Source organism: Haliaeetus albicilla, chromosome 13 (assembly GCF_947461875.1).
Source record: "Haliaeetus albicilla chromosome 13, bHalAlb1.1, whole genome shotgun sequence".
NCBI classification, from domain to species: domain Eukaryota; kingdom Metazoa; phylum Chordata; class Aves; order Accipitriformes; family Accipitridae; genus Haliaeetus; species Haliaeetus albicilla.
Genome location: NC_091495.1, coordinates 7,553,994 through 7,575,321, shown reverse-complemented (window position 1 = coordinate 7,575,321; position 21,328 = coordinate 7,553,994). Strand labels below are relative to the sequence as shown.

General features: G+C 39.7%; 3 protein-coding genes across 4 annotated transcripts in view; 1 reads left to right on the top strand and 2 right to left on the bottom strand.

The window, feature by feature from the left end:
• NVL (nuclear VCP like) overlaps positions 1-1,640 on the bottom strand; it is a 42,978-nt gene extending 41,338 nt beyond the window's left edge. The window contains exon 1 of the mRNA XM_069800056.1: positions 1,277-1,640. Coding sequence (XP_069656157.1) covers positions 1,277-1,333 — 57 coding nt within the window. The 5' untranslated portion in view covers positions 1,334-1,640. The remainder of the gene's footprint in view (positions 1-1,276) is intronic.
• Positions 1,641-1,687: 47 nt separating this feature from the next.
• Positions 1,688-10,475, top strand: CNIH4 (cornichon family member 4). Its single transcript, XM_069800058.1, has 5 exons — positions 1,688-1,832; positions 3,256-3,324; positions 4,363-4,475; positions 9,551-9,691; positions 10,274-10,475. Exons 1-5 carry the CDS (start codon positions 1,764-1,766, stop codon positions 10,299-10,301), a joined length of 420 nt encoding a protein of 139 aa, XP_069656159.1. The 5' UTR covers positions 1,688-1,763; the 3' UTR covers positions 10,302-10,475.
• Positions 10,476-15,302: 4,827 nt separating this feature from the next.
• The window catches only part of WDR26 (WD repeat domain 26), a 33,415-nt gene continuing 27,389 nt past the window's right edge, over positions 15,303-21,328 (bottom strand). For both annotated transcript variants that reach the window (XM_069800057.1, XM_009925012.2), the window contains one exon: positions 15,303-20,083. In XM_069800057.1, coding sequence (XP_069656158.1) covers positions 20,058-20,083 — 26 coding nt within the window. In that variant the 3' untranslated portion in view covers positions 15,303-20,057. The remainder of the gene's footprint in view (positions 20,084-21,328) is intronic.

Sequence of the window (21,328 nt, the reverse complement as noted above, 5' to 3'; positions counted from 1 at the left end):
CTTACTGTCAATCCTAAAGTTCTTGGTTTCTCTCAGTTAACCGCCTTGTTTTAGATCTCCTACCTTAAAAATGAAACAATCTACATCAATCAGTATGGATACTGTCATAATAAGAACTTTAATCTTTGCAAGATGCTTCAAAGAATACTATAGAAAAGTATATAAATGAAAGTGAATTCTATCAAGCCTTTTTTTATTTCTCTGACAGCAGCTGATCCAACCCATCTTCAAACCACAATCATTCAAGTGTGAGAAAATGTACTAAAGTTCAGGTACAACTGTACTCCCTTTCTTCCCCCACTCTCTAAATTAGGAGTGAGAAGGAGCTTCAATACAGTAATGGTGGATTCCTTCTTAAAAAAAAGAAAACAGAGAGAAAGAATATCCCTAAAAAGATATAGTATCACAAATGTCACAGCAAGGAGAATTTCAAAATCTCATTTACATTAGTATCTCTATTTAAAACAATCAAATTGCTTAAATTCGAATACAGAATTTTTTTTTTTAACATGATGTTACACTTCACATCACCCATGGGCAGCTACTGACCTGCAGAAAATATCAAGCCTACCATAAATCCAGCTGGCTCTTTCATTTCATAATAATCAAGACACAGCCACTATGATCTTGTTAAGAAAAATAAGCAAGCTCCCTCAAGGAGCCGCTCACATTTTTAGGGATTAGAAGCGGAGTACACTTCCGCAGAGACACAGAAAAATGGTGCTTAATTTGCAAAGTCACCATAAATATTCATAAAATATAACACAGCACTAAGCCACCTGAAGGAATCACTGTTCTCCCCACTCTTCACACGTGTATTATGGAAGTAATCACATTTTTTCCCTTTCTTCACACATTTAATTAACCGACGCACACGTTTCCAAACGTAAACACTTCCAATTTGCCTACATCTGCCCCAAGTGTGAGTTTGGGGGGTTTTTTTACTATTCAATTCACACTTGAAATAGCACCCAGCTTCAGGATCGGAAGCATCTAAGAGGATGGAAGAAAATAACAAAACAAACAAAAATAAAATTTAAGAGAAAGACCTTTTCAGAGGCCGCCTTAAAGGCCTGAGAGACCAGGCCGGGTTTCGGCCCTCGCTGCCGTTCCCTCCCGCACCTCAGCGGCCCGCATGCTCAAGGCCCCTTTCAGCGAGAAGGGGGAAACGCCAGCCCCGCCGCGCCTCCCACCCCCACCGCCTGACCGCCCCGCGGGGACGAGGGTCACCGACTGGCCGGCCGCCGCTGCCTGCCCGCCCGCCCAAGGCGGGTACCTGCTTAACGCGCTGCTTCAGCCGCAGGTCCACGAAGCGTCCCGGCCGGCTCCGCATGGCGGCTCGCCGCCCTCCCCGGCCGAGGGCCTCCCCGCCGGCCCGGGGGCTGTCCTACCGCTTCGCCTGCGCGGGGCGGCCGGGCGGGAACTGCGCGGAAGGCGGCGGCCCCGCGGCCGGGCGCCTTCGAACTGCCCGCCTGGAGCGGCGGCGGGGCCTTGCTGTGGGCGCGCCCCCTTCCCCCGCCTCTGACGCGCCGGGCCGCTAATTAAGCTTCAAAATAGAGCCCCGCCCCGCCCCGGTGAGGGCTGCGTGGGGTCCCTGTCAGCGCCCTCGCGAAGAGCGGGGACGTGCCCCGGCCGTCACCCCTGAGGAGGCCCGGGGACTCCATTTCCCAGCGTGCCGCGCGGCGCGGCGGGGCGGCCCTGGCCGGTCGGGGGAGGGGGAAGGCAGGGCGTACGGCAGCCGGGAGGGCGGCGGCCGTGGCGGGATGGAGTCGGTGGTCTTCATCTTCTCGCTGATCGACTGCTGCGCCCTCATCTTCCTCTCCGTCTACTTCGTATCCTTCGGCTGGTGGCGGGGGGTGGCCGGGGTGGGTAGGGTTGAGGCGGTGCCCGCGCCCGGTGGGACCGAGGTGGGCCGGGCCCGTTGAGGCGCCGCTGAGGGCGGGCGAGCGGGGCCGGGGCCGCGGCCACCGGGTTGGCGGTGGGTTGAGGGCGGCGGGGCGTGAGGGCCTGTGCCGGGTAATGGCCGCCGGCGGGGGGTGCCCGAAAGGGCGAGTGATTCAGTGCCCGAAATACGTTCGTTCCTCCGAGCGGCGGAGCTCGGGGGGGCTGCAGGCTGCCACGGGCGTGTGCGGCCGGTGCCGCGGAAGATACACGGTCCCTCGGCAGAAGCAGCGTGTGCTCGGCGTTGGTGTAGAGGAGGGGGTGTCGAAGCATGCTTCACCCCCTCAGAAACTACCCAGGCCTCAAAAAACGTGGCCACGCGATAGCCTTTTAATTGTAAGGATACCTGACTCTTAGTTCAGGTGTGAGCTGGTAGCTGGGAGACTGAGAGTTCCCTGGCAAACAGAATTTCCATATTCTTTGTTACAAACTTGCCTGCAGTCTTCGCTGCTCTGGCATTGTTAGAATGTAAAAGCACTCACTCATTTGGCTTCCTTTTCTTATTCTTCTGAATAAAAAAGAACAGGGTCTCGAACTCTTTCAGATCCTGGTGCTGTTTCAGAATCTAGCCAGTTCTCCTAACAGAAAAGAAGTACAGAAGCACCTGAAAGAAATTCATCCTAGAAGGATAGGTTATTTGTTGAAAAATGAGACGACTTTTTTAGGGATAGGAAAAAATCTCATGCTTTTTCTTTTCCTTGGAGAAAAGGAGTATGAGCTTTACAGGACATAGCATGATGGTGTGCACACGTGCATCCTCAGCCTTTTTTGAAAGGACTTTTCTGTCTGCAATCTTCATGTTTCAGTTGCTGAAAGTTCATTTGCTAATGATGTTACCCTCTTATTTCCTAGCAAAGTATGAATCAATCCAATGTTGCTGTAAATGTAAAAAAAGTAGATCCACTTCTTAAAACTGCACTGTTTAGCTTTATTGTGAGGAGAGTTTAAAAAGTGCATTAACTTTTTCTTTCTTTTAAGTTCTGGCTTCAAGTGCTGTAGTAATAATTCTGATACTAAAAATACCGAGTTTGCCTCCCTGGTCTGTTCTAAGTGTTGAACTGAACTTTAGCACTTGTGCAACAGTTGCCGTTGGAAAAACATCATAAAATCACTTGGCCTGATGATAAAACGTGGCCTAACTTTCTCCCTAAAGTAGGAATGAGTTGTAAATAATTGAAACGTGCCTTTGGCAGATCAGCTATAGAACAAGACAGTCTACGCTGAGAGCAGAGTGCTCTCCCCAACTTACTGGATAAAAATAAAGCGTTGTGTATTCTGAGTTACCATACAATTTTTCCTTATCTTGGACTCCAGATAATTACACTATCAGATTTGGAATGTGACTACATTAATGCTAGATCATGCTGCTCAAAACTCAATAAAGTAAATTATTCTTCTTTGCATTTACTGTGGTTTAAGAAACAGTCCTTCATCTTAACATCACAAATAACAGGGGTGTAATGTATATCTGAATAGCCTTGACTGGTGGTGATATTTTGCATGTATCCTTTATTTCAGTCTGCTTGTCTTTTTCCGATACCCGTCTTTGAGCAAATTCAGTCACAAAAGGCTGTTCTTCTAACTCTGAGATGGGCTGCTACTCTGAATTCCTGGGACTAAGACTTAACTCTTCACAGAGCTCTTGAGTTCTGTGCTTTTGTTCTTGTAGGTGTGCCACACCAAGGTTGTCCACTGGTGACTGTTCAGATCTTTATAGCAACTTTCTCTGATGCTCCTGTATAATTTCTAACCTCTCTTGAACAGTAGAGAGTTTCACTGTGAGAAGGAAAAGTACTATTTTAAACAAATCTGCTTAAAACCGATTTCATTAAATCAGTGTGACCTTTCCGCATGGGTGTTCACTTTGATTTAAAGGTATTTTCTTTCTTAACGTAAGAGAGAATGCTACAGGATACTATCAAGCCAAAAATGTGTTAATGCTAGGGGCTGACCCAATTTAACTATGCCAGTTTTCATATTGATCAACTTTCTTGTCTGTTCCAAGCCTAAGGGTGTTTGTCCTGTGTCTGTGCAGATTTTAATTATCTGCTTCTCTCATTCCTAAATCCACTGTTCTCTGCAGTGATTTCAAATGAGCACTGTATACTTTCTTAACTCGCTTTCTTAAGTGCTTGTGTAATATAGCTGTGTTCAAACAGCTGCTGTGCTTCTCTAGAAATTCTTGTAATACTTGGATAAAGTACCTCTGTTGTAATATCTTAGGGCCTGATTTCTGGCTTGCTTACGTGGAATCTGTCCAAAGGTCTTAATTTCCCCGCGTTGTGATGAAATTGCATGCTTCTGCTATGAATTTTCTGTCTGAGTTTTACATGATTAAAATCAGATGATAACTCTATATAGATCTCTCAGAAAGGAATTTACATTTGTGCATATAACTCTTCTTTTCTTCCCTTTTTACAGTGGGTGGTCCCTGAGGTGATTGGCCATGCTGTTGTAACAGTATTAATGCTTATTTCATTGCACTGGTTCATCTTTCTCCTTAATTTGCCAGTAGCAACATGGAATATATATCGGTAAGTGCAAAGGGGCTTGTGTGCTTTTTTTTTTCCCGCTGTTACTAGTTTAGCTTTAAGCGTAGTATGAAGATAAATAATGTGTCATGATGAGATGTTTCAGTTACATTCTTGAGCTGCTAACTGTCTTCATGGATCTAACTAACATAAAACTCTCCTCTCCTTGCAATTAAAATTACAAGAAACCCAACAGCGTAAAGGATATGAAACTTTTGGCCTTTCCTTGCATTCTTTCTAGTGCCCAGGAACCTTGATTTGTGAGTCATTCCCAAGTTCACAGGAAATGATAGTATGTTAATTGGGATTGTGAAGTAGTACTGCAAACATAGTTGTTAATGTTTTTCATGCTGTGCCTGTATGTCTGATAGTGATATCCACGTAAAAATACTTAGGTCAGCATGGGTGATGGTTGGGGAGGATTTGGGAGAATAAAAAGTTATTCTCTTCAGCTTTTTGTTATCCCCCATGTTTGTGGTGTTATCCCCCATGCCCTCCTTCATTTACTGTCTTGTCTCTCTCCGTCATTTGTGTCGTTTTTGGTCTCCCATCTTGCCTCTTTGTATCTGGAAAGGTTTGCAGACTTTTCATCTTATGACAACTGTCAGTGTTACTGGTCTTTGTATACTGGGCTGTCCACTGCTTTGAAATGGTTTACTTACCAGTAGGGGTTTCCATGTGGCAACATTGGGACTGTCGGTGCAAAAATGTTCTTTTTATTTTGTATCATTTGATGTGCAGAGAATTGAACCTTTACAGGTGTTATGCTAATGAAAACTGGGTGTGGATTTGTCACAAATTGTCTCTAATCACTATACTATGGGAAGTCCAAAAGACCAAATGTTTAAACATACAGGTATGAAGAGTTGGCTGTAATTCTTGTTTGCCTGAACCTGCTAGGGCTAACTATTTGCAGGGATAGGTGGAGTTGCTGTTAAAATTAAACAAGAGGTTTCATAGGTCTCATTAAAAAGAAGCTGAGGATTCCTTTACTGATAACTTTGTTGTTCTTGGGCAAAATAACCATGCATTTATCACCCTTGTTTTCTACAAAACTGCTAGCAAAGCCTTCAGATGTTTCTGAGCTGGAGTAATATGAGACAGTGTAACTTGTGTGCTTAATAAACAAACATTGCCTAAATGCACACACATAGGGATAGTTTTGTTTGCCCACCTGTATGTGCTGTATTATACACAATTGCACAAAATGACCAGTATTCCCTTTGGTATCTGCTGGCAAGTATGGAATTTGCATTCGATGTTTCATTTAGGCTAGACTGTTTCTACAGAGACACTAGAGAAAGAATGCATTTTCTTTGAAGCTTTCTTGTACTGGTTACCCCTTTGCTGCTTCCTTTTGCTTACTTATGTTAATGTTTAAAGTAGCCACTTGCTTTCCCTTCTAAACCTGGTCAGAGAGAATTCAAAAAGATACAATTATTTCCATTTCCACACTTCAGGCAGTAAGCTTTGACTGCTGTGTTGAATTGACAGCTCTCATTTTATATTTGTCATACATGGGGTAGACATTCTGAATATCCTAAAATCCAGGATTGTTTCCTCAATTTTAGATGTGTGGTTTCAGCAGTAAATGAATATGACAATATGATACTTTGCCTGTCCTGCCAAAAGAAGTCAAAATGTTAAGCTTGTATTACTAATCCTGCCTTCTTCCTGAGGATCAAGGAGTTTCACCCACATCAATAGCCTGGACTATCCTATCTCTAGTGAAGGAGTTAGAGGTCTGCGAAAGCAAGAGAGTTGTTTAGCATTATAAAGGAAATCTGATGTTTTGGGATAGAACTTATATTTGACCCAATGATCAATGGACAAAAGGTATGGTAGTCAGAAAAATGGTGGATTGTAAAGTAGTTTGAATACACTGAAGAGAGGAGAAGGTGTCAGTTACTAAACTGGGATTAAGTGGGAACAGATGAAATGTGAACCCATTATCACGAGCTGTAAACTTTTAGCATCAGCTGAATGTGTTTGAATTTTTCTTCATATGTTATAGAGTTTCAGTAACCAACTTCTGGAGTAAATGTTGCTGCACATGAATTCAGAAAGGTTTAAGATTATCATTCTACTCCAAGATGAGTACAGAAATAAAAATAATTGTGTTGAGATTGAAGAAGTCTGTGCTTTGTAGTATATCTAAGTGATAATAGGGAGAAAGGTAGGATAATCATCCCTTCCCCTTATTACCTTTCCTTCAAAACCTGCTTAATCTTGATGAGTAAATGGCAGTTACAGGCAGTACTGGCTTAATTTACTAATTGTCTCAATGATTTCAGTAATCTCCAGTGAGCCATAGCAAATAAGCTGCTTCAATATCTAGTTTTAAAACAAGGAGAATGTGAGACAAAACTAGACTGTCTCACATTCTCCTTGTTTTAAAACTAGATATTGAAGCAGCTTATTTGAAATCTAATCATATTTCAAAATAGGTTGGTGTTTTTTAGTTCTTAAATATTTCTTAGACCTGCTACTATGTAAAAGAAGCAAGAATTACAAAGGAAATGTTGAATGTGAGTAGGCAAAAAGAAAGCAACTCTTAAAAAAAAAGTTTAACATTTCCCTTTCTTCTTTGTTATATAGACCTGCTTGAGACAATATGTCCAAATGATGTGATTCTTGCCATGTCTTTAAGTAGATCATACCCCTTTTAAAACTGAACAAGTAGAAAAAAAAAAGTTAAAAAAAAAAAAAAATCTTTAAAATACAGTGAAATTCTTACCGGGACTCCCACATCCTTTACAAAATTGTCTAATCTGGAGGGAAGTGCCCTGTTGCTGTGGCAGCAGCTTCCACTGAATGGAGCTACTGGAGGCACTAGTGTGTATGTTCATTAAAGCTGACAGTTTTCTTGTTCTGTGTGGCTTTGCTGCAGAAGTTTTTTCCTGTTTAGAGTATGACAACTGGCTTGAGTTGGGTTTGTCAGCATCTAGCATTGCTGTGTCCATGACTACAGTTCCTTAGATGTATAATAAAAGCTTGTGGGCCTCTTGGAAAACCTATGTCCCAGGTTCCGCAATTAAGTTGCATCATTTAAGTGTTATCATTCTTCTTAAAATGCAAAATTAATAAATACTACCTTTAGGGCATTCATATCCTAGAGATATATGGAAACTATGCACTCTATTTCTAGGATAAATTAGTACAGGAAACTCGTGTTCTTCCTTTTATTCCAATAAAATGCATTACATTCCCAGTAAATGGACAATAATTTGTGTTATAATACTAAAAATAGAACAATTGCTTACAACTTCAAATTTAGAAGAGAATTTCAAATTGTAAGTATTTCACATGAACTATTTTTAATGGGACATAATTGTCTTTCTTATTAGTCAAATATGCTGCAGTGCTTTTTAATGCCTCTGTGAAAGACAGACAAATACTGTGGTCTTAACTTTTTTTTTTGGTCTCCTGCTAGAAAACATCCTTATTTCTTGTTCCCTTACTTCCCCTCCTATTATTAAAATTGTTGTGGTTTAACCCCAGCCAGCAGCTAAGCCCCACGCAGCTGCTTGCTCTCTCCTCGTCCCAGTGGGATGGGGGAGAGATTTGGAAGGGTAAGTGAGAAAACTCGTGGGTTGAGATAAAGACAGTTTAATAGGTAAAGCAAAAGCCGCGCAGGCAAGCAAAGCAAAACAAGGAATTCCTTCCCCACTTCCCATGGGCAGGCAGGCGTTCAGCCATCTCCAGGAAAGCAGGGCTCCATGACGCCTAACGGTGACTTGGGAAGACAAACGGCATCACTCCAAACATCCCCCCCTTCCTTCTTTATCCCCCAGCTTTATCTGCTGAGCATGACATCGTATGGTCTGGGATATCCCTCGGGTCAGTTGGGGTCAGCTGTCCCGGCTGTGTCCCCTCCCAACTCCTTGTGCCCCCCCAGCCTCCTCGCTGGTGGGGTGGGGTGAGGAGCAGAAAAGCCCTTGGCTCTGGGTAAGCACTGCTCAGCAGTAACGAAAACATCCCTGTGTTATCAGCACTGTTTCCAGCACAAATCCAAAACATAGCCCCATTCTAGCTACTATGAAGAAAATTAACTCTATCCCAGCTGAAACCAGCACAATAATGAATGCTGTAAGAGGTGGGGGAGTGCCTTTTGGAGTACAAGTGGTGCCATTCTTCAAGTATATAAAGAAAATCCAGAAGTGTTCTGTTCTGAGACCTGGCTTTTGCTCCAGGTGTAAGATGGGGAGTTAAATTCCAGTGTAGAAGGAGTATTATTCCAGGAAGGTAGAGCCTGTGTGACATTTAAGTGAAATAACAATACTGTTCTATACTAAGCTCAGATGGAGTGAGAACTTCATATGCTTGAATCTGCTTTCTTGGGAGATGCTTACGACAAAACAACGTGCTGCTTGTTGAATTTTCACAGGAGATAAACATTTGTTTTGCTGGTTTTATTATTCCTTTTGCTTACATTTTGCTTTGTTTCATTCAGCTTTTGTTCTTATTTGGGTTCGAACAGTATATAACTTCTTCAGTTCTGCCCAATCTCTCATCCTGTCAGCCTCAGTGTCTGCTGAGATAACACAGGATGGTTGTGACAAAGATGGGAATAATACGCAGATGCTTTGTCTTGTCTTATGCTATCTCATTTTGTCCACTGGAGTTTGTGATTATCTGTGTGGGTTTTTTTGGTAAATAAATCACTAATTCTTATCTAAATTAATTCTTTCTTTTCTAGTCTCTTTCATCTAATGCATCTTTCCACTGTGGGTGGATGTTTTCCTTCGCAACACCAAGTAACCACGAACAGCAATTAAAATGAACTGGAATTGGCTATTACCTGAAAATTCTCCCATTTATACATGGGAAGCTGGGCTGATGCTTTTAGTACTTCTTGTCCTCTTATTCTTTGTTCATGGGTTGTAGTGGTAGAGATACACGCAATATCCTGAAACTGAAACAGAATTAAAAGAGAGCTTACTTATGTTGAATTGTGAATCGTGTCTTTAGATGAAAGTCCCTTCTGTGCAAGCTTTCCCCCTCCCCTTCCCAACTCTCTCTAATGTTTTGATGACTATGCTTCTGGTTTTGTTTTTGTTTTGTTCTTAAACTTTCAGGTACATTATGGTGCCAAGTGGAAACATGGGGGTGTTTGATCCCACAGAGATCCATAACCGAGGACAACTGAAATCGCACATGAAGGAAGCCATGATTAAACTAGGCTTTCATCTGCTCTGTTTCTTCATGTACCTTTACAGGTTAGTTTCAAAAATTGTTCCCAAGGAACAAAGGAATTGTTTGCCAGTTATTTTTATCTCCTCTATTCTGCTAGTGTAATTGCTGGTATTCGTATGTTATCTTTTTGCATCCTGCTAAGCCTCAATAATATATTTTGACAGCTATCTGCGGGCTCATTATATGCCTTTATTCTTTCTCATCAAACATTGTTTGGAAACTCAGACTACTCCTTAATCTCAAAACCACTTTAACCACAATATAGAGAGTTACATTATTTCAGCACCTAGAATAAGCGGCCTTTTAGAATGGAAATAATCTTGAGGACCAAGTTTATTTTTCAAGTTCTGTTTTAGAAAATAAAGTTGATCTGGCTAAGTTACAGATGAGTTCTGTGATGGGGCCACTTACTACAAGACGGAAGAACTACTGTTCTGCTGCAGTATTACTTCTGCAGTCCTTGTCTTTATAAGCAAAGCACATAACATGGTTGCTTTGACTTTCTATTTCAGAATCAAGTGCAGTTCTCTCATGAAAATGATAGCTGTTCCTACTTGCACATGCTTCAGTAATCCACTGGTATCATGTTTTCTGTTTTGTCACAGTATGATTCTGGCTTTGATAAATGACTGAGAAGTTGAAAAAGAACCATTAGCTGCCAAATTGGGTCATCACTCCAGTGACTGGTTGCGGAGCCACAGACACCTTCTGAACAAACCTAGATAAGTGTTGTCATGCAGTATATTTTTCCTCTTTGAACAAGAAGTATTTTTCTGTATTTTTAACATAAAATATTTTCAAAAGACATTGGATCTGTGTAGCAGTTGTTTTTGTTCCTTTACAACCCAAACTGCTGGAGCTGCTGCTTCTGTAAGATGAAATCCTTGCTTACAGAACTGATCTCATAGGAATTAAATGGCGAGAAGGGAAACTCATTTCAGCAGTGTGGGCTGGTAATATGGTAGTTCCAGAACAAATTTAAATGCAGCAATCACGTCTGCTTCTTACTGAAAGGTGTCAGGATGTGCCTCTGGCTGTCAAACTGTCCTATTAGAGCATAGTGTGAAGCAGCACTTGGAATATAGATTTTAAAGTGGAACAGTAGCACAGCTTGCATCTTTGTGTCAGTGTTTTTTCCAGCTAAAAAGCAATGGAATAAAAGTTATGCTTTTCTCCCTTTCCATCCCTCCCTCCAATAACCTATATGAAGTCTTGTGTTTGGATGGATTAAGGTCCCTTTGGTGAAAGTGGCACTTATGTGTAAGACTGAAAAACAGATAAGAAACATGATTAATACTTGCTTTTTCCCTTTAACTCCTGTTTTGTTATTGAAATACATTATAGACCTCCATACAAAGTAAACATCATATTGCACCAGGGCTGGAGTTGCTTACAGAACAAAAGGCTATCTGCAGTCACTACCCCATGAACCTGCTATTTCCGTATCTAATTCTGGTGTGACTCTGCTTTAAAAACACCAGCAAACTTTTAAGTTCTTTTTGTGCAGCTTTTGCATCAGTGATAAGTATTATAAACCCAAGTTTGTACCCTCACTGTCCAATAACTGTCCTTAAATTTTTTATACGTGCACGGAAACAGGTTTTTTGAAACAAACACATCAAGTGAAATACTTGATTATAGAACTGTATTTTTTAAGTCCTAAAACTTAGGAAGTTTTCCTTTGTAAATACTTGTTCTTTGGTGTACAGCTGTAGTTAATATTGTTTTCATGGCCAGCAGTGAAAAGGCAACACTGAAGCTTGATTTCTCTAGATACCTTGTGTTCAATGTTTGTTCTAGGAAAAGTTTGACTTCAAAATTATGACGGATGGAGTCCCAAGTTCAGCTGTTGCAAAGATGAAAGAGTGCTGAAAATTAGGCTAATTAAAAAATAGCTAAGGAAACACCTACCACAGCTGCACGCCACTGACTACTCAACACCACAAAAAAACTACAGAAAGTATTGCCTTACAAAGCTGAAACCCAGACAGGATGTAGGTCTAGAAAAAGGAGAGCAAATAAAACTAGAAGAGAGGAAAGTCAGTAACTTTTGTAGCAGCTTATATGGTAGGCAATTATCTTATTTGTATGTGAAAAAACCCACACTACACATATTTTGGGCGTTATTTATTAGAAGAAAGAGCAGTGTTAGTAAGCTGCGTAAGTCCTTGCCGTAGCACTAACAGTAGATAACTTTCATTAATGATGTTTCACACAGAGAAACATAATCATTAATTTGTCAGTCCACCACTTAAACGAGCAATATTGTATCTTATACTAAAGACATGATTTTTGTGATAAGAGCTTATTATTAATGAAAATGTTTGTAAGATACATTGTCTTCAATGATTTCTAACTACCAGCATCTTGCAGTTACAGTGATGAGATTAGATAGGGTAGACCCCTTCCCTAATGAAATTGGTAAAATTTATCACTCGCTATGAAAGGCTTCTATTCTCCTCTACTGAGGGAAGTGTTTCTTCAGAGAAGGGAGCAGGACAGGGAAGGGTAAGGGAAAAGAACATATCTGGGGAAAAAAAAAAAAAAAATGGGAGTAGCATCTGTCTTAATTTATATCCCTGGCCTAGAGGTATGTTATTGTGGATTCCTCCCCACTTCCTTCTTCAAGAGTGAATTATTAACCATGATAGGCCAACAAAACAAAACCCAAACCAAAACCAGGTCTGTGTTCTAAGTGGTGGTTGTCAAATACTAAACTTTTATATGAATGCAAACTTCCCACCCCACTTTTTTATATAAATTCTCTGTTCCTTCATAGCTAACAACTTGTTATAATAGTTTTAAAAACCTCAGTAGCATGTTCCAGAGACTACAATTCTACTGAGTAATTACACTGGTAATTTTGAAGCCTTCCTTACTGTACAGGGTCATTTCCTGCCTTAACAGAGAGCTTCACAGAGCTCAGTGTTGGCAATAAGAAAAATGTATTTGTAATTGCTAAAAATGTAGTTCATTAGCTGGAAATAGGGATCCTACAGTCATCTATCTCATGGGAGATGCACAGAAATTTTATAGTAGTAAAAATCAAAACAAACTCCCCATTTTCTGGGTCTCCATCAAGGGAGAACAGCACAATTTAAATCCAAACTTACTGTCCAGAATTTAAGACAATTGCAAACTTTAGACTGATTTTAAATAAAAATTCACTTAACTTCATCACTATGATAAACAGATTCTGTCCTAGTCACTCACCAGAATATATTTCCCTTTGGAACTGAGGTACCCAAGTATAACTTCATGAGGGGACCATTAGCTTTTCCTTCAAATGATTAGCTATGATTTATAGAAAGCTGATGAAATGATGTATGAAAATCCCTGGCCTATAGGGATTCTAACTTTTAAACAAAGCTGTCAAGCTCTTTTCCTCACCCACAGTCTCAAGCCTGGTCAACTTGCTAAGATACTAGTCATTCAACAGTTTTCAGAGAGATTAGGTGGCTGTTACAGTACTGCACTTGAAGGGGATTAGTTAAAATATGTACAATAGCATGTTTTCCCCTAACTAATCATTACAGTTAAAGACTGTTGGTTATTTAGCCTATTTTATTAAAGAATATACTTATCACCTCATCTTAGTAAATTACTGTTTTTTTCTGAAATAGTTCTGTATTATGGAACACAGTAAATCAGTGGGATTAATAGTATGACTAGTAGTCCTAAGAACAGTTCTACATGCAGGTTAACAACCTATCTGAAACCCTGATAAGCCCATGGAAGCAAATCTTTACCTGTTCAGTAGCAGCATAGCTTTATTCTAATTCTTTTTCTCACAAGAAACTCTCTAGGATTTTGTACAAATGCTAAGAAAAGACCATTTTTGCCTGTAAGGATATGGCAATGATGAGACTGGAGGTAGTGATACAAAAATTTGGGCTATGTGGACCACCATGCAGTTATCAGTATGTTAACCACTTTATCTTTGGCAGAAACATTGGAGACATACCAACTTCAGTGATTACTCTTCAGAGCATTATAGGTCTTTTGAAGACTGCCATCTTTCTGTAATGAGTCGATACCCTAAGCATGTGCAACACATGCAAAGTAGCAGAGGGATGCATCAGACAGCATGGAAAGCATAGGCCAAGGTGTAAAGTGAGGGAGTAAAACAGAAACTGTCCCTCTGGAGAAGTACCCGACCTCAGGCAGAGTTTGGATTTAAGCTCATTATGAAATGCTCATCTACTATCAGGTTCCTTATGTAATTTCTTTTAAATAACCTGAAAGGTTTAAAACAAACAAAACCCAATTAATTTAAAATCTTACATATGCTGAAATTTCAGTTCAATAGAAATCATGTACCTGCTTCTCTTGCATTCTTCTCACCAGTTAAAGGCAGACACAGGACAGCAGATTAAGCACAGTAACAAACCGAGCCAAAAAAACTAACTTCCTTTATCCGCTGTGTGGATCATTTATGGCTGAAGTGGTTCTACAATCTAGCAACCCTCCTGCAAATCCTAGTACCCAAGGGAAGCAGCACATGGAAAGGAGTAAGGCATGCCCCTTCTGTTTGCAGCTGCATTTAAGCCATAATTATCTATACACTGCTTAAACTGTAAGAGAGGGAATAAAATCAATACAAAGGTGCTACTAGAGGGAGTAAAGACCTTCTAATCAATATAGAAGCTCAAAGAATTAAAAAATTGAATGCACTTCAGCAAAAGGTTTGAGTTTGGAAAAGCTACAGGAAGGGGAGGGCACAGCTTTTCATTTAACAGAACATTAGCTAGAGCCAAATGAAAAAATGCCTAAAATGCAGGACAAAGATGAGGTCCTGTTTTAAGGCACAGGGAAGGAGGGACAAGAATGTAGGCTTAGTTGGAGGGAACAAAGGCAACAGTTGAGAAGTAGCTTCGAGAGCTCTCAGCCACAAAAGCTGCTTAGGTCAGCTTCAGATAGAAGTCTGGAGGTCCCTGATAGCCAGTTTAAGAGAGTCTAAGCAGAAGATGCAAGTACTTCAGGACCACCTGCTTAATATGAAGTATCAAAAAAACCCACAAAACCCACCAATCACCTAAAGAGACCCATGTCCAGTATTTAAGCAAGCTCCAGCATTAAGGAATCGAGGTGTTCATGGAGCCTCAAAGGAGCAGATGTTCAACAAGTTAGATAAGCACAGAACGAGACACAGGCAAGTCAACTGCTAAAGGTACGGTGAAAACGCAAGTGTGAGGTAGATTAGAGCCAAACATAAAAAAATGGAAAGCCTGCACACAACACTGAATTCAGCTGCAGCTAAATTGCCACAAATTAATTTTCCTAGCAAGGAAGTGAAATACTACAAATATGGAAGAAATCTATAATTAATGATCAAGAAATTAACATCCAAGTCAGTCATAGGTGAAGTTAGGGAAACTAAGAACTATTCATTCCAGTTATTTATTCTGTTTATTGAATTGAAAGAAAGGGAATACAAACATTTCTGTTAAGTGCTGTGCACCAACATGGAAAAAGTGTAATTTTTTTTTTAAAAATCCTAATAAAAACAAATCAGAAGTTAATGTAGTTCCAATTGAACAATTTTTAAAGATATGTTTAAAATACTACACGTTTATAAAATAAAAAAGTTAAAACGGTGTTCTGTAAATAATTAGTAAAACAAGTGAAAATAAATACGAGACCCAAAGTTCTTATGTTTTTAATGTAATATAGCAAAGAAATTTTTAACTACTTAATATAATCCGAGGAGTAACAAAAATCCAGAAAGTTTAAGAACGCAATCCTTTGAAACATTTAATATCAGTCCATAGCAAATAGTCATTACATACCAAAAGCTCTAAGTGTTAACTAGTTCCACCACAACTCCATATAAATCTTGACAATTTAGAAATCTTGAGATCAACAATAAAGTTCTTTTCTTGATCTCTACAGCTTGGTTTGTAAGTACATACATGCTTTGAGGATCCATTTTGTCCCATAAGTTTTCAAGGAGCCAATAACTTTTCCATCTGTGCCTAAAAATGTTAAAGATTCAAATCTAGCACATATACCCTAACAATGAAAAATGTTTAAGAAAAAAGATGGGGCACAATGAATTTCAAATTTATAAAAATATACTGATATTAACCAAAACCTTCCGGTCAAAGGACACTTCACATACACACGACTTAAAGTATGCAATAAGACATGACAAGTACCTAGAACATTTCGTTCTCTGTCTGTTCATGGAACACATGCACACACACATTCATACCTGATGGGAGCAACACTCTCACAGACGTTTTACTGAATCCAGATTATCTGGATTAATAGACAGAAAACTTGTCTACAGTTTATTTCAACAACTAGAGGCAGCTACTGCAGCAGTAGTTCAACACTGCACACTTCAATTAAGTCCACCCTGTTTTAAAAAGTGTCAGAGTTAATGATTTTTTTTTTTCTTTCTAAACATCATTAAAAGTAGTTTTCAAAATTAAGTATGGCAGCTGAAAATGGACTCAAGCCAATGTGGAAAAGACAGGAGGAGGTCAAAAGGAGCATTAGCCATTTATGGGATGGGTGTTCCTCTTAATAGTTGTCTCAAAAAAATTAGATACAAGTTTATTTTGTAGCTAAAAATATGGACAAACTATTGAAAGTGCATTTTTCCTCCTCCCCCTTGAGTTACAGTAGTTTGTCTGTTGGTCAGTAAATCCTGCTTTTTACATCCATTCCTCTTTCTCTATCCCCCTCCCCATTTGGGTCTAGAACACCTCCCCTCAAACTACAGCTAATTGTAGGAGTCGCAGTTTCCTGCTAAGGAAGCCTTCAAAACTGATTTTGGGTGGGAGTATCACAGCAGTGTAAAAGTATACAGCTAGACACAAACTCCCAACAACATACTGTGTTTTATTAAACGTTACCTGTTTGAAGCCAAGTTGAGAAGTAACTGGCAAGATCTGGACAGATTTCTAGCTTGCATCTTTGCTCTAATCATAAAAAGAAGTTACTTTAAAGTTGGAGAACTTTAGAAGACAGAGGGAATTTAAAACAAAGGTGTCATTTCCCCCCACTACCCTCCCCTCCAAAACAAGGACAGATCTAGCATTTTCCCTTTTGTGCTCCATTGTGCCTTGAAAATTACTTACCTGAACAGCTAAAGAACATTCAGATAATAAAATGCTTCAGCATAATTTTTTTAAAGATCTGCCTTGACAACAACCTGGGGCTACTGTGAATATTTTAAGCCAACAGTTGACCAGAGAAAGTTACAAAAGGAGTACATGCTTACAGTATTTTCCTCTCTAAAACGACAGGTCTGCTGACTAGAAATACAGTGATGTATTGTGGGTGTGTACTTGTTCCAGCCTTAGACTCCAGCCTATGAACATTTTTAAGCACATGGAAATCAACATGTTGCAAATGAGCAAACTTATTTGGTTTTCCCCCCCCATAGCCTCATTTCATAGTCAGTGTACAAAAAGTATTGGTACTTTTCAATTCACATATTGTGAATGCGTGACATGGTAGAAATAGTTCAGGTTCCTCTTTGATCTACAGGTTGGAATGGTAGTCATTACCACTAGATCGACAATGTCAGTTTACTGTGGGACCAAGTAGTGTGGCAAAATGAAGATCACTCTCACCTTTCTCTCATCTCTGCTCATCACCCATGAGCAGCAGACAGCTATGCAATACGCTGTTACTGAGACACTCTGGACACAGTGCCACCTCTATGGAGCTTTCCTTTACATTGCATAGTTGCACCACAAAACTAAAGCGGAGATATCAGAACACGTGCTGCTCCCTAACTCTGCTTCTAAATACCTGAAGTGTATTTTAGAGGTACAAACCAAGTCCAGAAGAGAAACCCCAGAACAGAGGGGCAGTATTTTGGTAAAAGTACTAAGTTTAAATTTCTAATTACAATGCATTGTAGCAGAAAGTAGGCATCAGCCCATGCACAGCTTGTACTAGGTAAGGAGTCTCACTTTGTTTCGATACGGCCACCACATTAAAAATGCCTGCTGAAGTCCATATGAGACTTTAAATCTAAACTTGAGATTTGATCCAGCCTTCACCCCCTGCCTGAAGTTCCGACTGAAGTTCCATGAGTATGAGGTAAGCAAGTAGTGCCAGACCATTGTATGAGACTTTAAGAGATATTAAAACCAGGATTATTCTCTTCACTCTCCCTAAATAATGTTTTGTTTGAAAACATAAGTTCCAGACTAAGACAATACTAGGGTAGCTTCCAAAGACTCACATACTGGTATTGCTTATGAATTATACCATGTTTTGAACATATAAAACACTGTTTACAATTTAGATACTTAATATTTATTTAAAACCCAAAGGTTTAGCTTAGTCAAATTTGACCTTAGGAAATTGCGTTTCCCTGCAACACCGATGCCACAGGAACAAGACTGACTAATCTTACATTGTCTGTAACTAGGAAGAGAGACAAACAGCTTCCTCTAGAACTAGCTAATGGAAGAAGGAACTGATTTGTAGTCATAAGTTTACACATGTATTCCCAGTACTGTGGAACAGTAATTGCTATCAATTTCACCTTAATTTTAAGACAAATGTACTAGACTGAAGATAAGAATGTTAAGTTCCTAATTCATTTTGGAGGTACTAAAAGAGGAGTATGTCAGATTCAGGGCTGGTCTCAACCAAAGTATCAGAATCTTAAATCATGTTTAACTTTACACACAAGGCAAGAAAAAACCCCACCACCTGATGGCTGGAATCTAGGAAAAAAAAAAATCTAACCTGCTAAGCTTCACTTTGTTTTTCTGGGAAAGAAAAAGGGACTGTTTATGTTAAACACCACATTCCCATTCATCAAAGTGGCTACGCTTCTCCCAGCAACTCCGGCAAACCTTCCCCCACCCTTCTTCCACACATGACTAATAAGGACACTAGATTATTATCTCATTAAAGGATGAAGTCCACACTTTGTTCACATCAGTTCTTGGTGGCATGCCCTTCCCTGCTCCCTCTTTACTTTACAGCAGTACCAACATTACCTTTCCACCCAAGGTGGCAATAGGGAATCCAGTGCCATCCCCATAATGAATTTGTGTGTAGTGCAGAAGCACAGAGATGCCAAGCCATCTGTTTACATCAAAAAGAATAAATACTTAAATTATAAATGTCTTTCTCTTTTCTTAACATGGGGTATTAGTGGAACTATTCCTAGATTTGTCTAGATGTTCACAGCACCAGCTTGCAACAAGGTCTGGGAGAGGCATTTAAATCTGCAAACTTAGAAGTATATTCTCAAAAAGAAACTCTATACACCTTTGTTTATCAAATAAAGAAAAATTTCCATCATAATACAAGTGTTTAATTATGCTTTGTATGTTAATTACTTTTACAAAATGTTGACTTTGTGAAGAAAGGACTTTCAACACATTCTTCCCTTGAAGTGTAGTCTACCTTTTACACCAGCATTGCTGCATATATTTATGTAATTAAAAAAACCAAAAAGACCTTGTCTTGTTTAAACTCTTAGTCTGGTGGTGCACCCTTGAACGATTTTTTTTTTCTCTAAGTAATAAAGTTTATCTGTTAAGATGAACAGTGAGTTCCTCCATGAAAAACAAGCTTCACTGCCTATGTAAAGCTCCTTCCAGCCACTGCTTCTGATTGGGTCTCAAGACACTCTGGAAAAGCATCAGTGATACCGTGTTTCACAACACTTCCTGCATTGTTTTAATTCCAAATGTATACAAATGAAGTCATTTTAATCCTATAAATAATTTATTTTTAAAAAATTGTGCTGTTAACCCCTTTGCAGGGCAACGAGCTATGTGAAAAGTACAAAACTTTTTGTCAAATGTGATACTGAGAGTGCTTTTGACATAGTTCATTGGTTTATCATCTCAATTTATATATACTGCGCAACGGGCAAGGCTAGAATCCATGAACCAAGCTGCAAAGATCTCAAGCTAAGTAAGGCGGAGAGAGACTTGAGAAACAAGAGAAGGAAATACTTTCCTATCCAATGTATACTCTTCAGACTAAAGCACTCTTTCTATCAAGCCTTCTAAACTGTTAAATAAAGTGTTCCAAACAAGCATTTAAACTTCATTACACAGAAGAGCAACAAGAACAGTAGCCTGCCAGACAAAAAGGCAGGGGGGAAAAATATATATACTGAGTTCAATGGTTAGCCTGAATGTAGCACAGTTCTTCACAACCGATGGGGGGGTAATTTCAACACGGTGTCCAACAACGTTCTAACGACGTGCTTCATCTTGACTGGTTACTATGAAGCAAGGTGGTAAATGTTTGGCCCCAACTGGGCTTCAGAAATGGTTCTTTTTCATGACGAGCATGTCTGTCCAGCTATCAATCATGTTTGTTTGCACCAAATCCCAAGCCATTTAAAATACGACTAATTAAGTTAAACTGAAGTCGTCTCCTCCAAATTCGCCATCAACTATCCATGCTACTGCATTCCTCTGAGCAAAAACAAAAGAGAAAGAAATCACATCTTGAAGATCTTATCAATAGTTAATATTTCTATAAGGTCATTATTACAGTGTATTTACAGAAGCTTTACTGAACATGCATTAGTTAGTGGATCTTATGCTGTAGCTAAATCCCATGCTAAAAATTACTTATTTTAGATTCATTATTCATATTAATTTAGAGATTAATCTAGCATGTTAGGTGTTGGTACTCAAAAAACACACATTTGCATTCAAGTCCCAGGGGAGTGTGCTAATTACAGAGCTGTCTGTCATCCATTTAAGATTCCTAAGTTGTTAGGTATTATTCCGTGCACCTACACCTCTTGTGGAAGCACTGCTGTGAGAAATTAATTTTCTATTTTTTTTATGCCATTTACTAGCTCATCTTCTGAGGAAGTAAGAAAGAGTGAGCAAGCAGCTAATTGGAGAAAAACAAACAAAACCACAAGTAAAACCAACTGGAAGATAGGCTGTGAGTCCTTATGGGTGCATTCAAAGCATTACAAACAGGAGATTGGCCAGGCTGGTCCACCTAGTCCAAGACCAGAAGCAGATGTGTCAGAAAGCACAAGAGCTGGGAGAGGAGGTAATTCTTCCCCCTAATATCCTTCCAACTTTCAGCCATTTTCACCTAAGGGACATTCTGAACTAGAGGCGTTTACTTATGTAGCAGCCCTCAATGGGGTTTCTCTTTCATTACTTTGTCCAGGTTCCCCTTGAACTCGTGTCCAAACATACTAGCCACAAGGTCCTGTGGCAATGGGATATACTGTATTTAATTTTAATGTCTACTGTAAATCTTTACCGCAAGGTTGAATGTGTAATGACAGAAGCCTATAAACTGCAGAACAACCCCCAGTGGTCATCTCGTTAACAGTTCTGGGCAGGGAGGTAAGAAGGGTTGGGAACAACTGTGCATTTTGGCAGCAAAAAAAGTTGCACTGTGTGTCTCTCTTGGACACAGATGATTGCAGATGGTTAGGAAAGCATCAATTGCTTACAGATATTATGGTGCGAAACTTCACTCTCTCCAGACTTTGGAGATTCCCTTTGTAAGCACTATAATACCATTATTCAATTTGCAGTGTGGTCAGAATGCATTATTTAGATTTTAATAACATTGTATGTTATTAAGCCTCAAGCATTGGAGGCAAGATTTTTAAGAAGTCTACATAAATAAATTAATATAATCCTGAGGTCTTAGTGACACCACAGTTTTCTATAGGGCTATGT

What these genes read in the sequence shown, in the direction of transcription:
- CNIH4 (XM_069800058.1), top strand. Translation starts at nt 1,764, where the DNA reads ATGGAGTCGGTGGTCTTCATCTTCTCGCTGATCGACTGCTGCGCCCTC. An exon ending in TCTTCCTCTCCGTCTACTTC is followed by an intron (nt 1,833 to 3,255) that starts GTATCCTTCGGC and finishes CTTGGACTCCAG; the next exon opens with ATAATTACACTATCAGATTT. An exon ending in GCTGCTCAAAACTCAATAAA is followed by an intron (nt 3,325 to 4,362) that starts GTAAATTATTCT and finishes CCCTTTTTACAG; the next exon opens with TGGGTGGTCCCTGAGGTGAT.